This window comes from Patagioenas fasciata, chromosome 1, assembly GCF_037038585.1.
Source record: "Patagioenas fasciata isolate bPatFas1 chromosome 1, bPatFas1.hap1, whole genome shotgun sequence".
NCBI lineage: Eukaryota > Metazoa > Chordata > Aves > Columbiformes > Columbidae > Patagioenas > Patagioenas fasciata.
In genome coordinates this window covers 211,815,902-211,834,745 of record NC_092520.1, presented here as the reverse complement: position 1 = coordinate 211,834,745, position 18,844 = coordinate 211,815,902, and the positions used below count along the sequence as shown (strand labels likewise).

Here is an 18,844-nt window from a genome sequence, read left to right as displayed (position 1 = left end):
AAGGTCATGTCCTGGCCATCGCTCCCTCCCACACAATTGCAACCCCCGGTAGCACATGAAGCTTTTGTTGGGACAAAGTGGGTGACATGCTTTGAGGGGCGCCCCTTCCTCCCCCAGCAACGCCGGGAACAGAAATCAAGCTGTGCTGGACGCTGGGTCTCAGGATGCCCAACTAAGGGACCACATAAAACAGGATCCAGCTTCTAAATCACTGAACTGAGATCAAAAATCCCTTGAAAAGACCCTCTGCCCAGTTTTCCAGCCTCATCTGCACTGAGCATGATGGATTTTCACAGCTACAAGTTTCTTTCCAGCTTTGTGGGGAAGAAGCATCTTTCCTCCTTCACCGATGGCACTGTGCTTCAGCTAACCTTGGAGTTTGTTGTTTGTTTTGAAATGATATTTCATGTATCATCTCACATTTAAAAAGCACTTTCTGATAGAAAAAGCCAAGCGCGTAAGTTAAGAACATCAGTTACTGAAGCCTAAGCTGGTTCACTTTGTATCTGCATTACAATGCCAGCAAACAGTGTGATGTTGTCCCCAAGGTCCCCTAATTTTTCCCCCGAACACATAGGACAGTTACTGCTTACTCAAGACCAGGTCTCCTACACACTGTTCACAGCACATTCTTTTCTTCATGAAGTTCAAACTCTGCTCTAAAGAAGCAATTTCTTCACCAGTTTTTCTATCGTATTGTTATCCCAACACAAAGCACTTCAAATCCTGATTAATTTTGGGTCCCCTGTTTGAAACAACCAGAAGCTGATTTTTTCAAAACACTTTGTATTACGCAGCTTCTTCTGAATTCACTTGCAGCCAGAAAAGCGAAGCCCTCGAGCAAATCGTACCTCAGATCTCTCCCATCAGGCACCAGAATGAAAGACTCAATTAATGACCATCTAGGAAAAATGATTTCCTTAACATCACACAGCAACTCTGTTACAGAGGCAGGACCAGAATTCAATTATCTAGCAGAAGCATCCAACTGCTTTAATCACAATACCACCCATTTTCTTCTGACAATCCCTCCAGCTCACTGGCTTCATCCATTCCAAATTAAGCCTCCATTCAAAAGACAACAGTTCCCTTCGTTATACAATTAACTTCCCTCTTGGAGATCCAACCCACCTTCTGAAATGGAACAGGGGTTCCTTAGAGATAAATACGTCTGCTTAACTAAACATGGCTATTTTAGTTAGATATCTGGCTTATTAGTTATATACACATGGCTCACTAATATAAGGTTTACTAATATAATCAACCACATTCAGAGGGAAGCTAAATTAAGACTAGCTGGGTAATATTAATTCTGGCATATTCCAATTTATGATCACACAAAATCGACTGGGTTGGAAAAGACCTCAGAGATCATCGAGTCCAACCCCTGGTCCAACTCTAGTCCGTTTACTAGATCATGGCACTAAGTGCCATGTCCAATCTCAGTTTAAAAACCTCCAGGGAAGGCGAGTCCAGCACCTCCCTCTCCATGTTTCCAACATTACTGTCCTTTTATCAGTTGGGGGTGTCAAGAGGATGGACCAGACTCTTTTCAATGGTGTCCAATGACAGGATGAGGGGCAATGGGCACAGACTCAAACACAGGAGATTCCATCTGAACATGAGGAGAAACTTTTTCAGTTTGAGGTGCCAGAGCCTGGCCCAGGCTGCCCAGAGAGGTTGTGGAGTCTCCTTCTCTGCAGACATTCAAACCCACCTGGACACCTTCCTGTGTGATCTGCTCAGGTGACCCTGCGTTAGCAGGCGGGTTGGACTGGATGATCTCCAGAGGTCCCTTCCAACCCCAACCATCCTGTGATTCTGTGTGTACTTTATTTCAGTTTCTACCCATAGCTGCATGGCTCTGCCCTTTGTGCAAATGAAACATTTACCATGAAGGGGGAATGAGTAACTCCTGTTTGGGCTACCCCGCAGGTTGTATGAATCAGACATAATTCCTCCTCCTTGCCGTCTGTACAACGAGTGCTCAGATCACAGTGTTCAGCAGTTTCTCAGCTTTGCCCAGGTCTGTTGGGATGGTGCCTCGCGGCGCAGGCTCAAAGCAGCAGCGAGAGGCTCAAATGATTGAGGACGGAGCCGTCACCAGCTGAAATTGGGAAGGCTGAACGCTGTTTTTGTAAAGGCTCCTTGGCTCCAAAGCCACTGCAGCACTCAGACTCTGAGGCTTTACCAAGAATCACAGCAGGACACAAAGAAGAGAAGCACGCTTTCCTCCACTCTTTCTTAGAACTATTTTTCCCATTTGGGCTTCAAATTTTCCTAGAAATATCAGTCTGATGAAGACTCAAACAATACTTTTGGGCCCCGCTGGCTTTATCTGGCAAATGTATTAAAGACAAGGTCTCAAAAATGGAAAGTATGAAGCAGCCTCAAACAGGGGCCTCCAGCCTCAGTCCACGAGCTGGTCAGGCCTCATATTGGCCTCCAGGTCCTTGCTCTTTCTCCTGCCACGCTCCAAGTAAAACATACCGCAAATTTTACTTGCACTTTGTATCTGTTTCACAGCGATCACAGGACTGAGCTCCGCTAGTAGCTGAATCTCGATGTACAAAATCATGTTATTCTCCTTTACTTGGGTAGCACTGGTAATTTTTCATATTGTGTCAATTTCTTCTATAGCCCATTAAGCAGCTGTAAATTCTGGGTGTCATTACTCCAGTGTTTAAAGAACACCATCTTCAGCCTTGAATGTGATCTATTAATGTTTTTGTGCTTTAATATCACCTGTTTTTTCATTGACTTAAGTAGAAAAGTTAGAATTAATTCTGATTTTCTATTTGGACCAGACTTTTATCTTTAAAAGCCTCCACTTCTAAAGTACCAGCAAATGCACATCTGTGTGGATATGACATTAGAAGAACACCCGCGTCACCAGAAATTTTTACACTAACAAATAGCAGCCTGTTATACAACTTTAATCTCTCCGTGAACTAGAATCCACAGACAAACTTCCACGTGCTCGGGGGATCTACTTTCCTCTGCATACAGAGATTCACTGATCTGAAAACACTGAACGAACTGAAGAGGTTTAATGCAATCTAAAGCAGAATCACAGACCTGGATCTGCATTTGTGGGTAAATGCGGTGACAGGGCTGGCATAGAGCCTGTGACTACTAAAGCACCATACAACAGCTGTTGTTTGCAGGCATCTACTTTGCTTTAGAATAATCAAAAAGGAAATAAAACTATAAACCTATTACCTATTAACATCCCTAAAATTCACAACAAAGGAATGAAGATCTGGGAGTGTGTTCCTACTGTCAATCATTAATGCTACTTTAAACAAAACCCGTTACTAACGACAAAGAGTTTCAGGAACAGTCTGTTTATTTTCTTTGGCATCCAACTCAAAACAGCTGAAGAGACTTGCCTAACAAAATTAGAAGAAATTACTTACACTATGAAGCAAGTAAGCCTTACCTCAGAGTGAAATTCTGCTTGCAATGCTATATAACACTGCCCATATCTAAACTATAACACATGAAGCCATATAGACCAGTCTCCAAGACAACTGCAGCACAAAGTTGGGGATAAACCTATTCATTTCAGTCCTTCCTAAATTTAACATTTGCCCTAGTGGGACGGAAAAAAACAGGCAAAACCCAATTCCATTAATATTTCTCACACTAAGAAGCTTTGCAACACTCAATGGCTGCAGCCAGCACAGAGCAGCCCATCAGATATATAGCCTTTGATATTAATTAAGACGATCTCACCTACAAATAAAGACAGTATGTAGGTGTCTGGGCTGAGTGACACAATCAAACCGGTGCTTGAAATTTGAAACGGAATCCAAAAAGCCTGCGTCAGTCCTTTGGAAAGCACAAGAGCTATTTGAAGATGTAATGCCAGAGTGAAAAGCCAACTCGATGCGATAACCGGAAGGTAAATTGACGTCAAGTGGAAATACACCCAGTCAGTACCAACGCAATAACTGGCTCTGTGCCATATACCTGGCAGATCTGTTCCAGCCTAAAAACATTCGGGAGTTTAAGCTTTTTGACCAGCACAATTAATAAAAAAAAGCCAAACAAAAAAGCCTTTTGGAAACTGTTAAATGATTGTAGGAGACTGCTGGAAGGAAAGTTTTACTTATGCTGAACGATACGCATTGATCCGATGGACCAGCACGACACAGAAGTTATTGAGATTTGTTCAGACCGGGTGTTAGGCCTGCTAAGGAAGGATTACAGATGAGGCTCTTAGGGATATAGTTTAGGTTATGGTTGGACTTGATCTTAAAGCTTGCTTCCTACCAAAATGATTCTATGATTCAGAATGTACTCAGCTGGATTGAGCCACCTAAGCTCAAACACTTCATCACTAATGTGCAGAACAGTCGTACGCTTTATAAAAAGGGATTTGGGTTTAACACTTTATTTCTAACTTGTATGACAAAACTGCTATTCTTCAAAATCTCAGAGGAGTCCATGCGGTCTGGTAAATTCTTCACTCCCACAAGGCAGTCAAGTTAAATACTACACAGTGAAATGGGAAAAACCAATGTAGAATATGACAGGATTTCCTATGCCAGATGTGCACAAGGTTCCTTTGGTCAGCTGGTGGCAGCATGAATGAAAAGGAGTTTGCTGGTCATATCATAAATGCTTTCTGTTCAGGCAATAAAAAAGCCCAGCCGGTCACGAGACATAAGATTTCTTCAGGAATAACTGGTCACAGGCACGATGGGGCCACCAGCACATGAGAAAAACTGACATCAGAGAACTCAGGACATGGTCTTTTAGTGGGTGGGATGGAGAAGAAGAGAAGAGAGCATCAGAATGGTGGTTGTGTGTTACAGGTTCAAATAAGACGAGGAAAGTGTTACCACACTGGGAAGATGGGGCACAACTGGGCTGAGCCCCCTTAAAATGCTGCATACGGGAAAAGAAAAAAAAGCCTTTCCTACCTGAAGAAAAGCAGAATTAGCTGTTATTTGTCTTTCCCACGCTAGAAATGGCTGGGATGTAAATCCATTATAAATGGGACAATTTATATGATAAACCATCTAACGGAGAAATTAAAAGGCACAGCACTTAAACATTTTATTGCATCAGATGTTTCTAAAGGCTAAACAGAACTTAGGACAAACATGATCAGTTCCAAGACCCTGATATAAGTATTTTTTTCTTAATTGTTCTAACCCCACAATTCAATACTGTGCTTACGAAAGCAGCACATTCTCCCCCCAAAAAGCTTTTAGTGTCTGTATAATGATCTTTTCTCTATCTGAAGTAATAAGTTAAAACTAACAGATTACGTGATCACAGAATCCCAGAATGTCAGAGGTTGGAAGGGACCTGGAAAGCTCATCCAGTGCAATCCCCCCATGGAGCAGGAACACCCAGCTGAGGTTCCACAGGAAGGTGTCCAGGCGGGTTTGAATGTCTGCAGAGAAGGAGACTCCACAACCCCCCTGGGCAGCCTGGGCCAGGCTCTGACACCCTCACTGGGAAGAAGTTTCTTCTCATGTTTAAGTGGAACCTCTTGTGTTCCAGTTTGAACCCATTACCCCCTGGCCTGGCTCCATCCTCCTGACACTCACCCTTTCTCTATCTGTAAACATGAATGAGGTCACCCCTCAGTCTCCTCTTCTCCAGCTCCAGAGCCCCAGCTCCCTCAGCCTTTCCTCACACGGCAGATGCTCCACTCCCTTCAGCATCTTTGTTGCCCTGCGCTGGACTCTCTCCAGCAGTTCCCTGTCCTTCTGGAACTGAGGGGACACAACTGGACACAATATTCCAGGTGTGGTCTCCCCAGGGCAGAGTAGAGGGGCAAGAGAACCTCTCTGACCTACTGACCACCCCCTTCTAATCCACCCCAGGTACCATTGGCCTTCCTGGCCACAAGGGCCCAGTGCTGGCTCATGGTCATCCTGCTGTCCCTAGGATCCCCAGGTCCCTTTCCCCTACGCTGCTCTCTAATAGGTCATTCCCCAACTTATACTGGAAGTTGGGGTTGTTCCTGCCCAGATTCAAGACTCTACGCTTGCCCTTGTTCTATTTCATTAAATTTCTCCGTGCCCAGCTCTCCAGCCTGTCCAGGTCTCTGGATGGCAGCACAGCTTCCAGTGTCAGCCACTCCTCCCAGCTTGGTGTCATCAGCAAACTTGCTGATAGTACACTCTATTCCCTCATCCAAATCATTGATGAATATATTGAATAATATAGGCCCCAGTGCTGACCCCTGAGGCCCTGCACTAGATACAGGCCTCAACTGGACTCTGCCCCATTGACCACGACTCTCTGGCTTCTTCCCTTCTGTCAGTTCACAGTCCACCTCACTACCCGATCATCCAGACCGCACTCCCTCAGTTTAGCTGTAAGGATGCTGTGGGAGACACTCAAATGCCTTACTGAAGTCAATTTAATCCAGAGACTCAGCATAGGAGTGCGCACTCTCCAGTTTTATACAACAAGCTGTCAAATCACTTCTGAAGTCACTAATGCAAGGAGGTGGTAAGAACCATGGTCTCCTCTTCCCCATCTACCCATAAGCACTGCATGTTTGTACACGCAGCCGGGTGCCCCAGGTTCCGTGTGGAAATTAATGGCAGAGTCAAATCAACCACCTTATCTGACACTTCTCACTATTTCTTTAATCCTTTTTGTAAGGTGACACGTACTGTGGTAATGGACTCAAAACAGGAAATGGGAACAAATTCCTGGAACAAATAAAAGAACATGTCTCCTGGATAATATTCAAAAGGCAGAGGAAATAAGAGTTTAAGGTTAGCGAGCAATGTATATATACAAACCACTTCCAGAAATACTTATCTAGAGAAAAGCCTCTTTCCCTCCCCTAGAGCTATTTAATATTGACAAGCCAAAAGGCAGCGTGAATAAGAGTTTCTATTCACTTTCTACCACACAACCAACTATGGACTCGTGGCATTTCAGAGAGTTTACATTTCAATTAAAGCTCCCAAAATACACACCAGTTCATTGGAATTAAAACAAAAGCCTAGTCTTCACTATTCTGAGTACAAAAGCTATTTTATCTGGAACTACAGTTATAAAATTACTTTCTAAATCATTATGATCTCTAGCATGGCAAAATTTACTATATAACAGTGTCATGCACCTATAGAGCTCTCCAAACTGAATAAAACAAGGTTTAAGAGGCTTAAAGCTAAATTGTGAGCACACGGTTTACATTTCTTTGTAAGTAAGAAAAAGATCATCCATCCCTACCTCTTTTGTCTCCTCGGGGTCCGAGTGATCCACAGTGACATACAAATCGTTCTGCAGGTATTTCAGTGCACTAAGAGGGTCAGTCTGAGCTTTTTCTTCAAACCTGCAAAGAAGAGGCAGAAAACAAGACTAAGTACTACTATTTCTACAAAGAGCAAAACCTATCAAACAAGGCTTAAAATTATCTGCTTTTCCCCATCACCCGTGAAGTGCAGGATCGCACTCTATTTGTCATTTTCTGAATCACCAACACACAGCATTAAGCCTTCCCAAGAAAACAGCTCAGACAATTCTGGGTTCTATAGACAAGGACCCTAAAACCCATGTTCTGTTACTTAACTGCTTTATATCAACTACCTTACACAAGATATTTTATTCCTAATATATTTCCATTACCTTTAACAGGGTATAGCTTGTCAAACTGAAACAAGTCACACTGAACAGATTCAATCATATTGGTTTTTTTATTTGGGTTATCCACTTGGCTATTTATACAGCAATGGACATCTTGTCACCCAAATTTAGAAATTGTCTGAAGACGCAAGGTGTTGAGCCAGTGCATGGAACACAAAGATCATGTCTGTTACCTGATGTGCACAACATTTTGGTAATAAAAGGTAATTTCTACCAAACATTTGCATCAAATTTTTTAGAATATATCACCATGGTCCAGGGAGCTGAAGTACCTTAGATAAGTGTCACCATCCACACCTGTGCTTGACCCGTTTGGCTCTGCTATGGCTAACTGGTACTAAATGGGGCTCTGAGCAACCTGATCTGGGTGAAGATGTCCCTGCTCATTGCAGGGGTTGGACTGGATGAGCTTTGAAGGTCCCTTCCCACCCAAACTATTCCATGATTCTACGCTTCTGTGAAAATGGACCCCAATAAATGGGAGCGCGCTACATAAACCCCAACCATCTGCCAGACAAATTGCAGCAACGCTTCCTTCGAATGCAATTTCAGCAAGCAAAAACAAGTAATCCAGAGCTGTCTCTGGAGGCTGTACAGCTGCATTTGCGTACAACCACACGTGGGTTTAATAAGCCTCCCAGATTACTGGGCAAGGCCTTTATTTGTTCTTGTAGGTATTCACATCTATTGCATGGTTAATCTGCCAAAAGCCTGATCCAGCCACAGGGACAGCGATTTGAACGCAGCAATTTGCTTGCTGCCTCAGAAGTAAAATACAATCAGTAAAAATTGACCTCCAACTCTTGGCAGAACCTGATAACAAAGTATTCTCACCAAGAATGCAGAAAGAACTATTTATTGGCTTCAAATAATTTGCTGGGTCTCAAAAGGCCGCCTCGCTGCTGCAATTTCTTGCCTAAGGCAACACCATCAGCTTGATTTTAAAAAGCTGTTGCCCTAAATAGCAAATACAAGGCAGCTCTGAAACGTCCAGAGTACAAGCAGCATCACGGCGTAGCTGAATTCTGCGTGAGATGTTTCAAGTGATTCCGAATGAGAATCTCCAAGGACCTTGGCACAGTTGAGTCTCAGATGTGCAAAAGCATCCACCCCTTAGACTTCATCATCATCCTCGTGAGCTGTTACTATCTCCTAGCACCGCGTTTAGAAACACACTCCGTTTCCTTGGGAGGTGACAGTATCAAAACATGTGTTGATGAGCAAAACCGAAAAGAGAATCTAAAAATTCTCCGCGCAATAGTCATATTTTTCTAGTTTTAGAATAACACAGTAAAACCAGAATGAAGTTTTGTAGTTTAGCCCTGCCCTATTGCTTATTATTAAAGTATTTAAGTTAAAAATAATCAAGAAACCTGCACACCATCATATAACCAAAATAATACCTCCCAAAACAGTTTACAATATATTCGTGTTTTAGAGACTTACAAAAAGACACACTGGCAAAGAAAATTGCAGAACATCTTTTGTTTCCATACCTGTGCTTTCTGATGAGGTATTTGCAATGTCTTAGCAGATATTCCTTTGAAGGTCGACAGAGCTTCAGAGACCAGAAATCGTCTAATCTCATCTTTGGAGAGCAGGACTTGCCAGGATTCCCTCCAAATAAGTAGTGAACCTAAGCAAAGCAGATCAAAAAGTTGATTGCTTGTGTACATCTGTTAAACAAAGACTATTTACTATGTCAGCATCTTTGGAGAGGTTTATTCCGGAGGGAGAAAACTCTGTCTTTTACACAAGCTGCTCCATCTTATTATTAGCCTTACTTTGTCCCCTAGGAGATGAAGAAAGTTCTCTTACACTGCTTACATTTTTAAGATAATAAAAAAGCTCCACTGTGAGAACATCCCTCTAGCAGATTCCTGAGATATTTATCAACGAAAAACCCACAAACCACGCAATCTCTTCCTTTAGCAAAAACCTACGAGCGTGATAAATCCTTAAGCATGTAAGATATGAGCAGAAATGAAGGATATGAGCCAATTCTTGAGGCCTTGTTCAAAATACTTGATGCAAATAATACTCAAAGTGATGGATTGCCAACCTCTTTTCCAACGTTGTCCTCAAAGATTCCAAATTCTTGTTGTCATGAGAGGCTAAATTAAGGCACCCCTATCAAGCCCTTCTCTAATTTGGGGATGAGCAGATTATACCCATATAATTGTAAGATGACTCCAGTAATTCGTTTTCTCTGAAGAAGAAACACTTAAGCTTGTAAGAAAGGCTCAGGAAATAAATGGATTTTGTAGACTAATGCTCTGGATGATGAAGCTGCATGACTAAAGCACTATGGGTCAGACTTTTCCTTGACTCAAAGACCATTATCTTCCCCAAAACCAAAGGCCACTGGTAAAGTGAGTGGGAAGAAGTCCTACAGATGATCCATGTGACAAGTCCAGTCCAGCATAATCCCGGGAAATGACCAACAAGCCTGTGTCCCCACATGTCCCATAAACTCTGCAGAGCCTTAATTTGACTTGTTGAGAAAAAATACTTGTCAGGAATTGGAACAGGCTGCCCAGGGAATTGGGCACCATCCCTGAAGGGGTTTAAAAGACATAGATGAGGTTCTTAGGAACATGGTTTAGTGACAGCGTTGGGTTAATGGTTGGACTTGATGATCTTGAGGGTCTTTTTCAACCAAAATGATCCTATGATTTCCATGGCCCCCAAAGGGCGGATTTGTCTCACTTCAATACAGCAGCCTAGCTACAAGACACTCAATTCCTGGGCACTAAGGAGAGAATTAACTGAGTGAGAGCAAAACAAAAAGCCCAAACTGCAATCCTAAGAAGAACTGATGAAGAAAATAAAAATCTTATTTAATATCAGAAGTCACAACCATGACTGTGATTGTCTTCAAAAAAAGTCCGAGCCATCCTGAGATGCCAGTCATGGAAATACTACATATACCTGTACGCCAAAATTCATTTGTGTTGGTCAAGGTAGCTCAAATGAAGTCTTTACAGCCGTTCTGATAAATTCAGGATAAAACACCTTTGAAGTGCAAGGCTAGACTTAGAGGTAAATCTCAAGAAAAGTAGAAGTGTTAAAAAAAGGACTGTTTATTTCTTCATTTTTTCTTCATATCATTTGGCATCACAGACTCCAAACCTGTTGATATTAAACAAGTCACCAAGGGTCTTCAAATACTGCGGTTCAAGAAGTCCAACAGGTCACCTTTCTCTTCCACTGCTTTAAAAATAATCACTCAAAACAATGTATTCTGCATCCCACTGATGTAGGCTCTCCTTATTTATATCAGAGGAGTTTAGAAAGGTCACTTGAACAGAGGTTTCTAAAAATAAGACTCTTCAAAACAAGTACATCAAACAGCTCTTCAGATAAAGCTGGGCAACTGCCATGATTCAACAACCTTCACAGTAACTTATGAAATACCGCTGTGAATTTCATAGTACCTTACACTTAGAAGTAAACCATTAGAAGCAGAACAGTATTTACTAACCAACATGTCTGTGATGAAGACAAATCATACAAAAGTTACACCTATTCCTCCTCAAAATCCCCCTTATCCCCAAACTTTTGGGTTAGTTGGGGTTCCCATATTTGATTAACATTCCCTAAAAATGATAAGACTGAAATATTTGTCTCTTTCAGTTCAGACTGCTTCAGACTAAAAAAACCAACATTTAGAAACACTTGATTTTAATTGCAAAATATCTGTGAAAGGTTAAGTAAGCACGTCAGAGTAGTTTAAATTCATTGGCTAATGAAGTTACAGTAACCTAATCCATGGGTTTGTGCTTTATTGATTATTATCCACAGAGCACTAAGTTTATTGAGTCGTCACGTACAATTTTAAGTATATTTAAGCATGAACATGGCCATTAGAGTCAGTGCTAAAGAGTAACGGTTGCTTCTGATGTGCAGTGCAAAGTAAGGCATCTCTCTTGGAGCAGATCCTTACCAGCAATTAGTGCAGTCAAAGACACTTTCTTCCTAGAAGTGTTGGTAACTGTGACCATTTAGTCACTAACAGGTTGTGAGATTAAGTCCCTGAAGACAATGAACAAAGCTTCAAGTGTTTTTAAGTAGGAGAACAGCTAGGAGCTGCTTCCACAACCGTGTAGAGGTTTAGTATATCCCACTGGCTGCATTTTGGTTTCTTCTAGGACAGAGGTGTCCAACTCATTTTCACCAGGGGCCACATCAGCCCTGTGGTTGCCTTCAGAGGACCAAATGTAACTTTAGGACTGTATAAAAGCAGGAAAATAAATAAATGTGAAAATGAGTTTGGCGTCCCTCATCTAGGAGCTCTCATGTCTACTTCACATTGACGTATCACCTTATTTCAAAAGATCATAAGTTAAACGGCAGTAATCCACACATTAACACTATATGAGAGGCTATACTCTTTGTACCATCTTTGAAACAGCAACTACACTAGATGAGCAATAAAATGATAAAAAAAATCACTGTATGTGTGTCTGGACCTTCATACCTTGTGCAACTCATCGTACACCAGTTGATGGGCAAACCTTGGGCAGGGCTCCTCTTCCTGAAGGCTTTTACCTGGATTCTCTTTTGCTGCTTGGTCATTCTTATAGACACATGACCTGAAATACAAGGCAGTGAGTACTGATTAGTAATACCTACAGGAAGCAGAAAAAGTTACTGAAAAGCTCTAAGGTAAAAAACATCAATTTGAACTGCCTGGCATAAAACACCAAAAATTTTCTTCTCTTTATACTGTCCTCCATTATCCCATCCCCACTCTTAGTTCTACATAGAAACCCATCCAATAATCAGAGGTCATCTTGGCTGAACACAGTCCTCAATCGCAACTTAAACAGGAAAAAAGAATCTAGAAAAAGTTATGTCACAAACTTTGGAAATATCTTTGGATGCTTATTTGCTAGCAGAACTGTCAGCAAGAAGTATTTTTCATTATGGACAATACCACCTTGGACAAAGTACAGCTAAAGACCACAGACCATAGCAAAGCTCGTATTTCAATCGCTGATTTCCAAGCAGACCTTATTTGTAACTGAAAAAAACTTTTTTATGAAAAAACATTCACATCTTTCAAAGTGATCAGCCCCACATTATAAGAGACCTTCAACACAAAAATGTCGTCAGCTCTGCTCACCCCAGGTTTCAGTATAAGTTGGGGAATGACCTATTAGAGAGCAGCGTAGGGGAAAGGGACCTGGGGGTCCTGGGGACAGCAGGGTGACCATGAGCCAGCACTGGGCCCTTGTGGCCAGGAAGGCCAATGGTACCTGGGGTGGGTCAGAAGGGGGTGGTCAGTAGGTCAGAGAGGTTCTCCTGCCCCTCTACTCTGCCCTGGGGAGACCACACCTGGAATATTGTGTCCAGTTGTGGCCCCTCAGCTCCAGAAGGACAGGAACTGCTGGAGAGAGTCCAGCGCAGGGCAACAAAGATGCTGAAGGGAGTGGAGCATCTCCCGTGTGAGGAAAGGCTGAGGGAGCTGGGGCTCTGGAACTGGAGGAGACTGAGGGGTGACCTCATTCATGTTTATAAATATGTAAAGGATGAGTGTAAGGAGGATGGAGCCAGGCTCTTCCCAGTGACAACCAATGATAGGACAAGGGGTAATGGGTGCAAACTGGAACACAAGAGGTTTCACTTAAACTTGAGAAGAAACTTCTTCTCAGTGAGGGTGCCAGAGCCTGGCCCAGTTTGCCCAGGGAGGTTGTGGAGTCTCCTTCTCTGCAGACATTCAAACCCGCCTGGACACCTTCCTGTGGAACCTCAGCTGGGTGTTCCTGCTCCATGGGGGGATTGCACTGGATGAGCTTTCCAGGTTCCTTCCAATCCCTGACATTCTGTGATTTTGGAAAGGCACTGATAATGAACAGGAAAAGCTTCTTACAATGGTTTACTTCCCCACATCCCCCCATCTGCCTGCAATAAAGAAATTCATATGATTTCTCTCCCTCATTTGGCTCATTGCCACAGTGTCTCTAAAGACTATGGGAAAAAGGTGCCTCAAGAGATCTGAGTTGTCTTGAGCGTTACCGTTCCATGGTTATAGGAGGTTACAGAGTTACCTGGGAGACAGGATTATGTCGGATTGCTTTCTAAAGAAAGTCAGTGTGGGTGTCAGAAACAGCAGCCCTTTCATTGACTTACCAGCTGTTCCTCACTATGTCATATATCCAGAAGGAATTCCTTACGTTCTCTTCCCGCTTCTCCTTGTCTTTACTGAGCCCCGATAGGACGTGGATTTCGTTCAGTTCGGGATCAATTGTAGCCCTTTGAGTGAAACCTGTCATTGGAACTGACAAAAAAGAAAAGTTATACACTAAAAAAAATAAAATAGAGGATACAGGAAAGGATTCAAGCATCAGACAAATGGATTTCCCTCCCTCCACAATTCTGGTGCAAGCACAACATTTCACATAAATACCTCTTAATTATTCTGGGATAAAGAGATTCTTAAGTTTAACCTCACTACCAAGTTTCCCACTTTCTTCTTTTTAATTACTTTCATCACTTCATCTCTCATATAAAACCAAACCCAACAGACTGAGTGATTCCCAACTGGTATTTTCTATGATCTCCCCTCCACAATGATGTTATTTACCACCATTTAAAACTGCAACAGCACATCTCAAAACATGAGGCGTGTGGAAATCACTATGAAAACCATTTGCTTCTTGCACATGCCCTTCAAAACAGGGTGAGAGAGAGAAGAAGAAGCATCACCCAGGGGCTGACTCCTTGCTAAGGCAAAGTCCAACGCAAATTTGCCAAGTCTCTTCCTATTTGTGACCCTTGAAAAGTACAAAAACCATTCTGAGAGCCGCCGTTTTGTAGGGAAACACACAGGCAGAGCTATTTGGGAGACAAACAGCTCAGAAATGAGGATTAAACCGCCTCAAGATAGAGCTGGATGATCCTTGGTGAGCGATTTCATTACTACCTCAACCATAAGAAGCAGTAGATTCCAAAAAGCTTCATTGCAAAAGCTGGGAAACTCAAAAATATTCAAGATGAACTCAGGATTACGCAGCTCACAACCTGCGTTGCTTCCTTTAGGACCAAGATGCTGAGGGAGATTTTCGTATCTTCTGAAGAGTTGTGGTATAATCACCAAGCTACTTTTGTGTTCCACCTCCAGATTTAGCAAGATGGTGAAATACTAAGGATTCCAGCAGTTTTCATCATAATTCCCCAGAAAAAAAAAGGTCAGCAAAAATTAGTTTGGCAGCCCTTTTTGTTTGTTGTATAATTCCCCATTTCCTGCTTCCCTAGGCAACCATCCTTCCAAAATGTATCTGTGAGGAGCACGTGATTTTTGTTTACAGATCCTGTTTGTCTCATTTCTCTTTCTGGGTCAGTTTACAAAGGCTGGTAAAGGTTCCTGGCCTTCGATCAAGATTTTGGCATGAAAAATTCTCAGGACTCGTGTATTTTGCAAAGCCTTCCCTGCAATTAACTGTGAATCGCACGCAGGGCCCAGAAAACAAGCCTTATGCTAATAAACCATTTAATATTGCTGTTAAAGAACACATAAAATGGTATTTTGCAAGCCCATTCTGTAATAGGGTTTGGTCTCGTACTTCAACCTTTTCATTTGGCAGGCCAGGAAAGCAATAAACATCAATTAAAAAACTCTGAGCAGCATTTGGTTTTCTACAGTTTAAGCCCCTGTTGAAATGTTCAGCAAAGCCAAAAAAAATCCAAATGTTCCTTAAAAAAAAAAAAAGCGTTTAATTCTTCTGTAAAGTAGAAAATGAAATACATTAAGATGGTTCATTCCCAGCGTCCTGTTGACAAAACCCTTCCTTATGGTTTTATGAAAAGGCAGGAGGAAGAGCCTTTGGAGGCCTCCAAGTTTCAAATGAAAATTAATCCAGTTCATAAGCAAATGGGTGGCAGAGGAAAAGGAAAATAGAATGAAAATCAGGGAACAATGCTGGCACAACCACCACATACCTTGTTTTAGCTAGAAACCACAAGGAAGAGGAGACTGAGGGGTGACCTCATTAATGTTTGCAGATATATAAAGGGTGAGTGTCAGGAAGATGGAGCCAGGCTCTTCCCAGTGACAACCAATGGTAGGACAAGGGGTAATGGGTTCAAACTGGAACACAGGAGGTTCCACTTAAATATGAGAAGAAACTTCTTCTCAGTGAGGGTGTCAGAGCCTGGCCCAGGCTGCCCAGGGGGGTTATGGAGTCTCCTTCTCTGCAGACATTCAAACCCGCCTGGACACCTTCCTGTGGAACCTCAGCTGGGTGTTCCTGCTCCATGGGGGGATTGCACTGGATGAGCTTTCCAGGTCCCTTCCAACCCCTGACATTCTGGGATTCTGTGAAATTGTAAAATAAGACTAATGAGGACTGTGAAAGTCGCTCGGTAAGGAAACTGAGAACAAAAAGATAATTATAAACTAAATGTCGTTAACTTCTGAAAAGTAACATGTAATGTGTTTGGTTGCATAGTCAGGGACTAAATCATTGACTCAAAAGGTGAAGAATATTCAACGCATATTTGAGACATTTCTGGCAGGAGAGTCTAAATCTCAATTGGATCAGTAATGCTAATGTATATGGAAAATGTCTTTGCAACGCTATCTGCTGCTTTGAACATTCAGGACTACGCTGGGTTTTTAGAAAAAAAGCATGGAAATCTTCAGAGCATTAATACCTCAGGCTCACTGAAATGAAAACTATTATAACCATGAGGAATACGGTTGCTACATTACTATTGATAGCGAAGGCATATGAAAATTGTCTATGGAAATCCCATCCCTCCTCCCGAAATGTTGGTAAATGAATTTTGTATCTAGTTTATATTTGATTTCTTGGAGCTTAAATTATTATTCAAATAACGAAGGAGGGAAAAACCAAAGTTCAGTTTTTTCGCTGTGGATAAGAAGAACAGGATTTATTTACAAAACCAAATTCAAGTCAAGTAATTTCAGGCTTCCCTCAGCTGTAAATCAACCTCTTCTTGAGACTGCTTGAAATACAGAAAGTCTAGAAAATTAATCTATATATTCCAATATTTAGTAAGGGCCCAAGATGAGGAGCAACTTACATAAAGCTCTTTGACCTATCTAAGCAGCTGTGTAGAAACCATATTTAAGTAGTGCCTTAGGCCAGACAAAGTTGACATCCAGTCTTTTGCAGAGGAAGATAGAACTAGAAAGTTGGATGTAATATGACTAAAACCAAAACATACATAAGACAACACAAATTTGGTAAACAAGTCCCTGAAAATATACAGAAAATAAGTCAAGCTGCTACACAGCAAGAGGGAGATGCTGTGATATTTTAAACACAACGTAAACGTCAAAAAAACGTTTACCAAGGAAGTCTGATCCTTGCCAGAGCAAAAGGGCCACAGAAAATGCTCAAGACTGACAAACGCTTCCACTAGAGGGTAAGAGAGATTCGTGATCTGCAGCGCAGCGAACTCGCAGCAAGCGCTGGATCCAATTCAAACGATTGCAGTCAGCATATTAGAGAGGGACACGGGCTGTAAACTTGCGAAAAGTACTGGGGATATTTACCGAACAAAATGTACATTGGGAAGGGAAATTTAATTCTGCATGGGAGACAAAACCAAACCTGTGACAGTAGCTGAGTGCTTAGGATATATATATATATTTTTCTAGAATTTTAAGACTCAGCAGAAAGTCATAAACAAGGGGTGATGCCAGTGCCCTGCAAGAACAATTATTTGCAACGTCGTGGATCCAAGGGGTGCATAGAGTCTTGAGGATGGTTCCATGGAAGTTCACTCACATAAATGTAGATGTAAATCAGCTTTGGAGCAACTCTCCACCGATTTCACACCGTTCAGAGCGCTGTCGGGCAGCAAGAAGTACATAAAGCAGCGACTGAGGACTCAGCCCGGGTTGTTTTGAACACAGCACCCGCCTGTCGCTATGCGATATTAACTTGGCTCCCATGACAATACATTACTGATTGAAGAGGAAAAGCTGTAGAGAGACATTACTAAACACAATCCAATCCCAAAAAGTCTAGTACGTGGTGAATGCTTTTCTTGTGTCGCCGCATTTTTTTCCTCCCCATAATCTCATTAAGCAGTCCAGGGTAGAAGGGCAGCAACTAACTGAAAATAAGAGGTCTGAATCCTCTCTCCAAGACTTAACATCTTCATTTGTTTTTATATGGCAAAAATGAAAAGCTCACGGCCTCAATATTTGAAAACAATATTCAGCCACACAGGCTTTAAGTTAGCAGCCTATAACAAGTAGCAATTCCTGCGAAACCCTCAATCAGACGCTGTGTAACCCTGTACAATATAATTTCTATTTACACATAACACAGTCCCTACTTATGGGCATTTATTTGATCACAGTGATCATTTCAGCAAGCTGAATGTTTTTTTTGGCTTGTATGTGCTAACAGCTACAGTTGTTTCAAGCACAATGTTGCCTGCTGCCAGCATCTAAGCAACAAAAACCAGTTTCTACAACTCACAGGCAAAGCAGTAAATCTGAGTTCGCACAGATGTGGTTCTCATAGTACTAGATGGAAGTCCGGAAATTAAATAGCACCACTCTCATTTGCGAGGATACTGCGGCATGTTTTTAAACATGCTTTGAAACACAGCATTGGCAAAACAACGAGACAAAACTCGCAGTCTACAGAGCACTCCTGAAGGATAATTAAGCAAGTTCATCGACAACCTTTTAGTGTCACCTAAGATACAAAACTCTCCAAAGATGTTACTCTTAATCCCACCAAAAGTGACTTGCAAGTATCCTCCCCTCTTGTGATGCCGCATGATTAAAAGAATAGGAGAGAGCTATATCACATGGATATTGTTCTTTGCCAGAACCTGGCACCACCCTGATGAATTAATTTTAAAAAAGTGGTAACTCAGCAAGTTACTCCATAGCGCTACTTGTAAACCCTATAAAACCAAAGCAGCACCTCCCCTGAACTTTAATGGAGTGAAGCTTGATGAGTGATAGAGATTGCATGCAGGCCAGCTGTTGACACAGCAAGATAATGATTATCCTCTTGGATTTTTCATGATGAGACTGCGTTTGGCAGTCAGCCGAGGAGCAACTAAGGAGACCATTTGAACAGTTTGGTTGTCATGTTGAAAAAGCAACAACCTGATATCCAACAGTTCTTTCCCAAAGCTAAATGAGATTTTGGAAAAAACAGGTCAGCTAGCGAATCTGAATGGAATTCTGCTGCTATGTCATCTCTGTAAAGCATCC

General features: G+C 42.0%; 1 protein-coding gene across 2 annotated transcripts in view; it reads right to left on the bottom strand.

The window, feature by feature from the left end:
- The window catches only part of MKLN1 (muskelin 1), a 106,502-nt gene that overhangs the window by 6,192 nt on the left and 81,466 nt on the right, over positions 1 to 18,844 (bottom strand). For both annotated transcript variants that reach the window (XM_065838136.2, XM_071803539.1), the window contains 4 exons: positions 13,765 to 13,912; positions 12,110 to 12,224; positions 9,126 to 9,265; positions 7,216 to 7,318 (listed from right to left, as the gene is read on the bottom strand). In XM_065838136.2, coding sequence (XP_065694208.1) covers positions 7,216 to 7,318; positions 9,126 to 9,265; positions 12,110 to 12,224; positions 13,765 to 13,912 — 506 coding nt within the window. The remainder of the gene's footprint in view (positions 1 to 7,215; positions 7,319 to 9,125; positions 9,266 to 12,109; positions 12,225 to 13,764; positions 13,913 to 18,844) is intronic.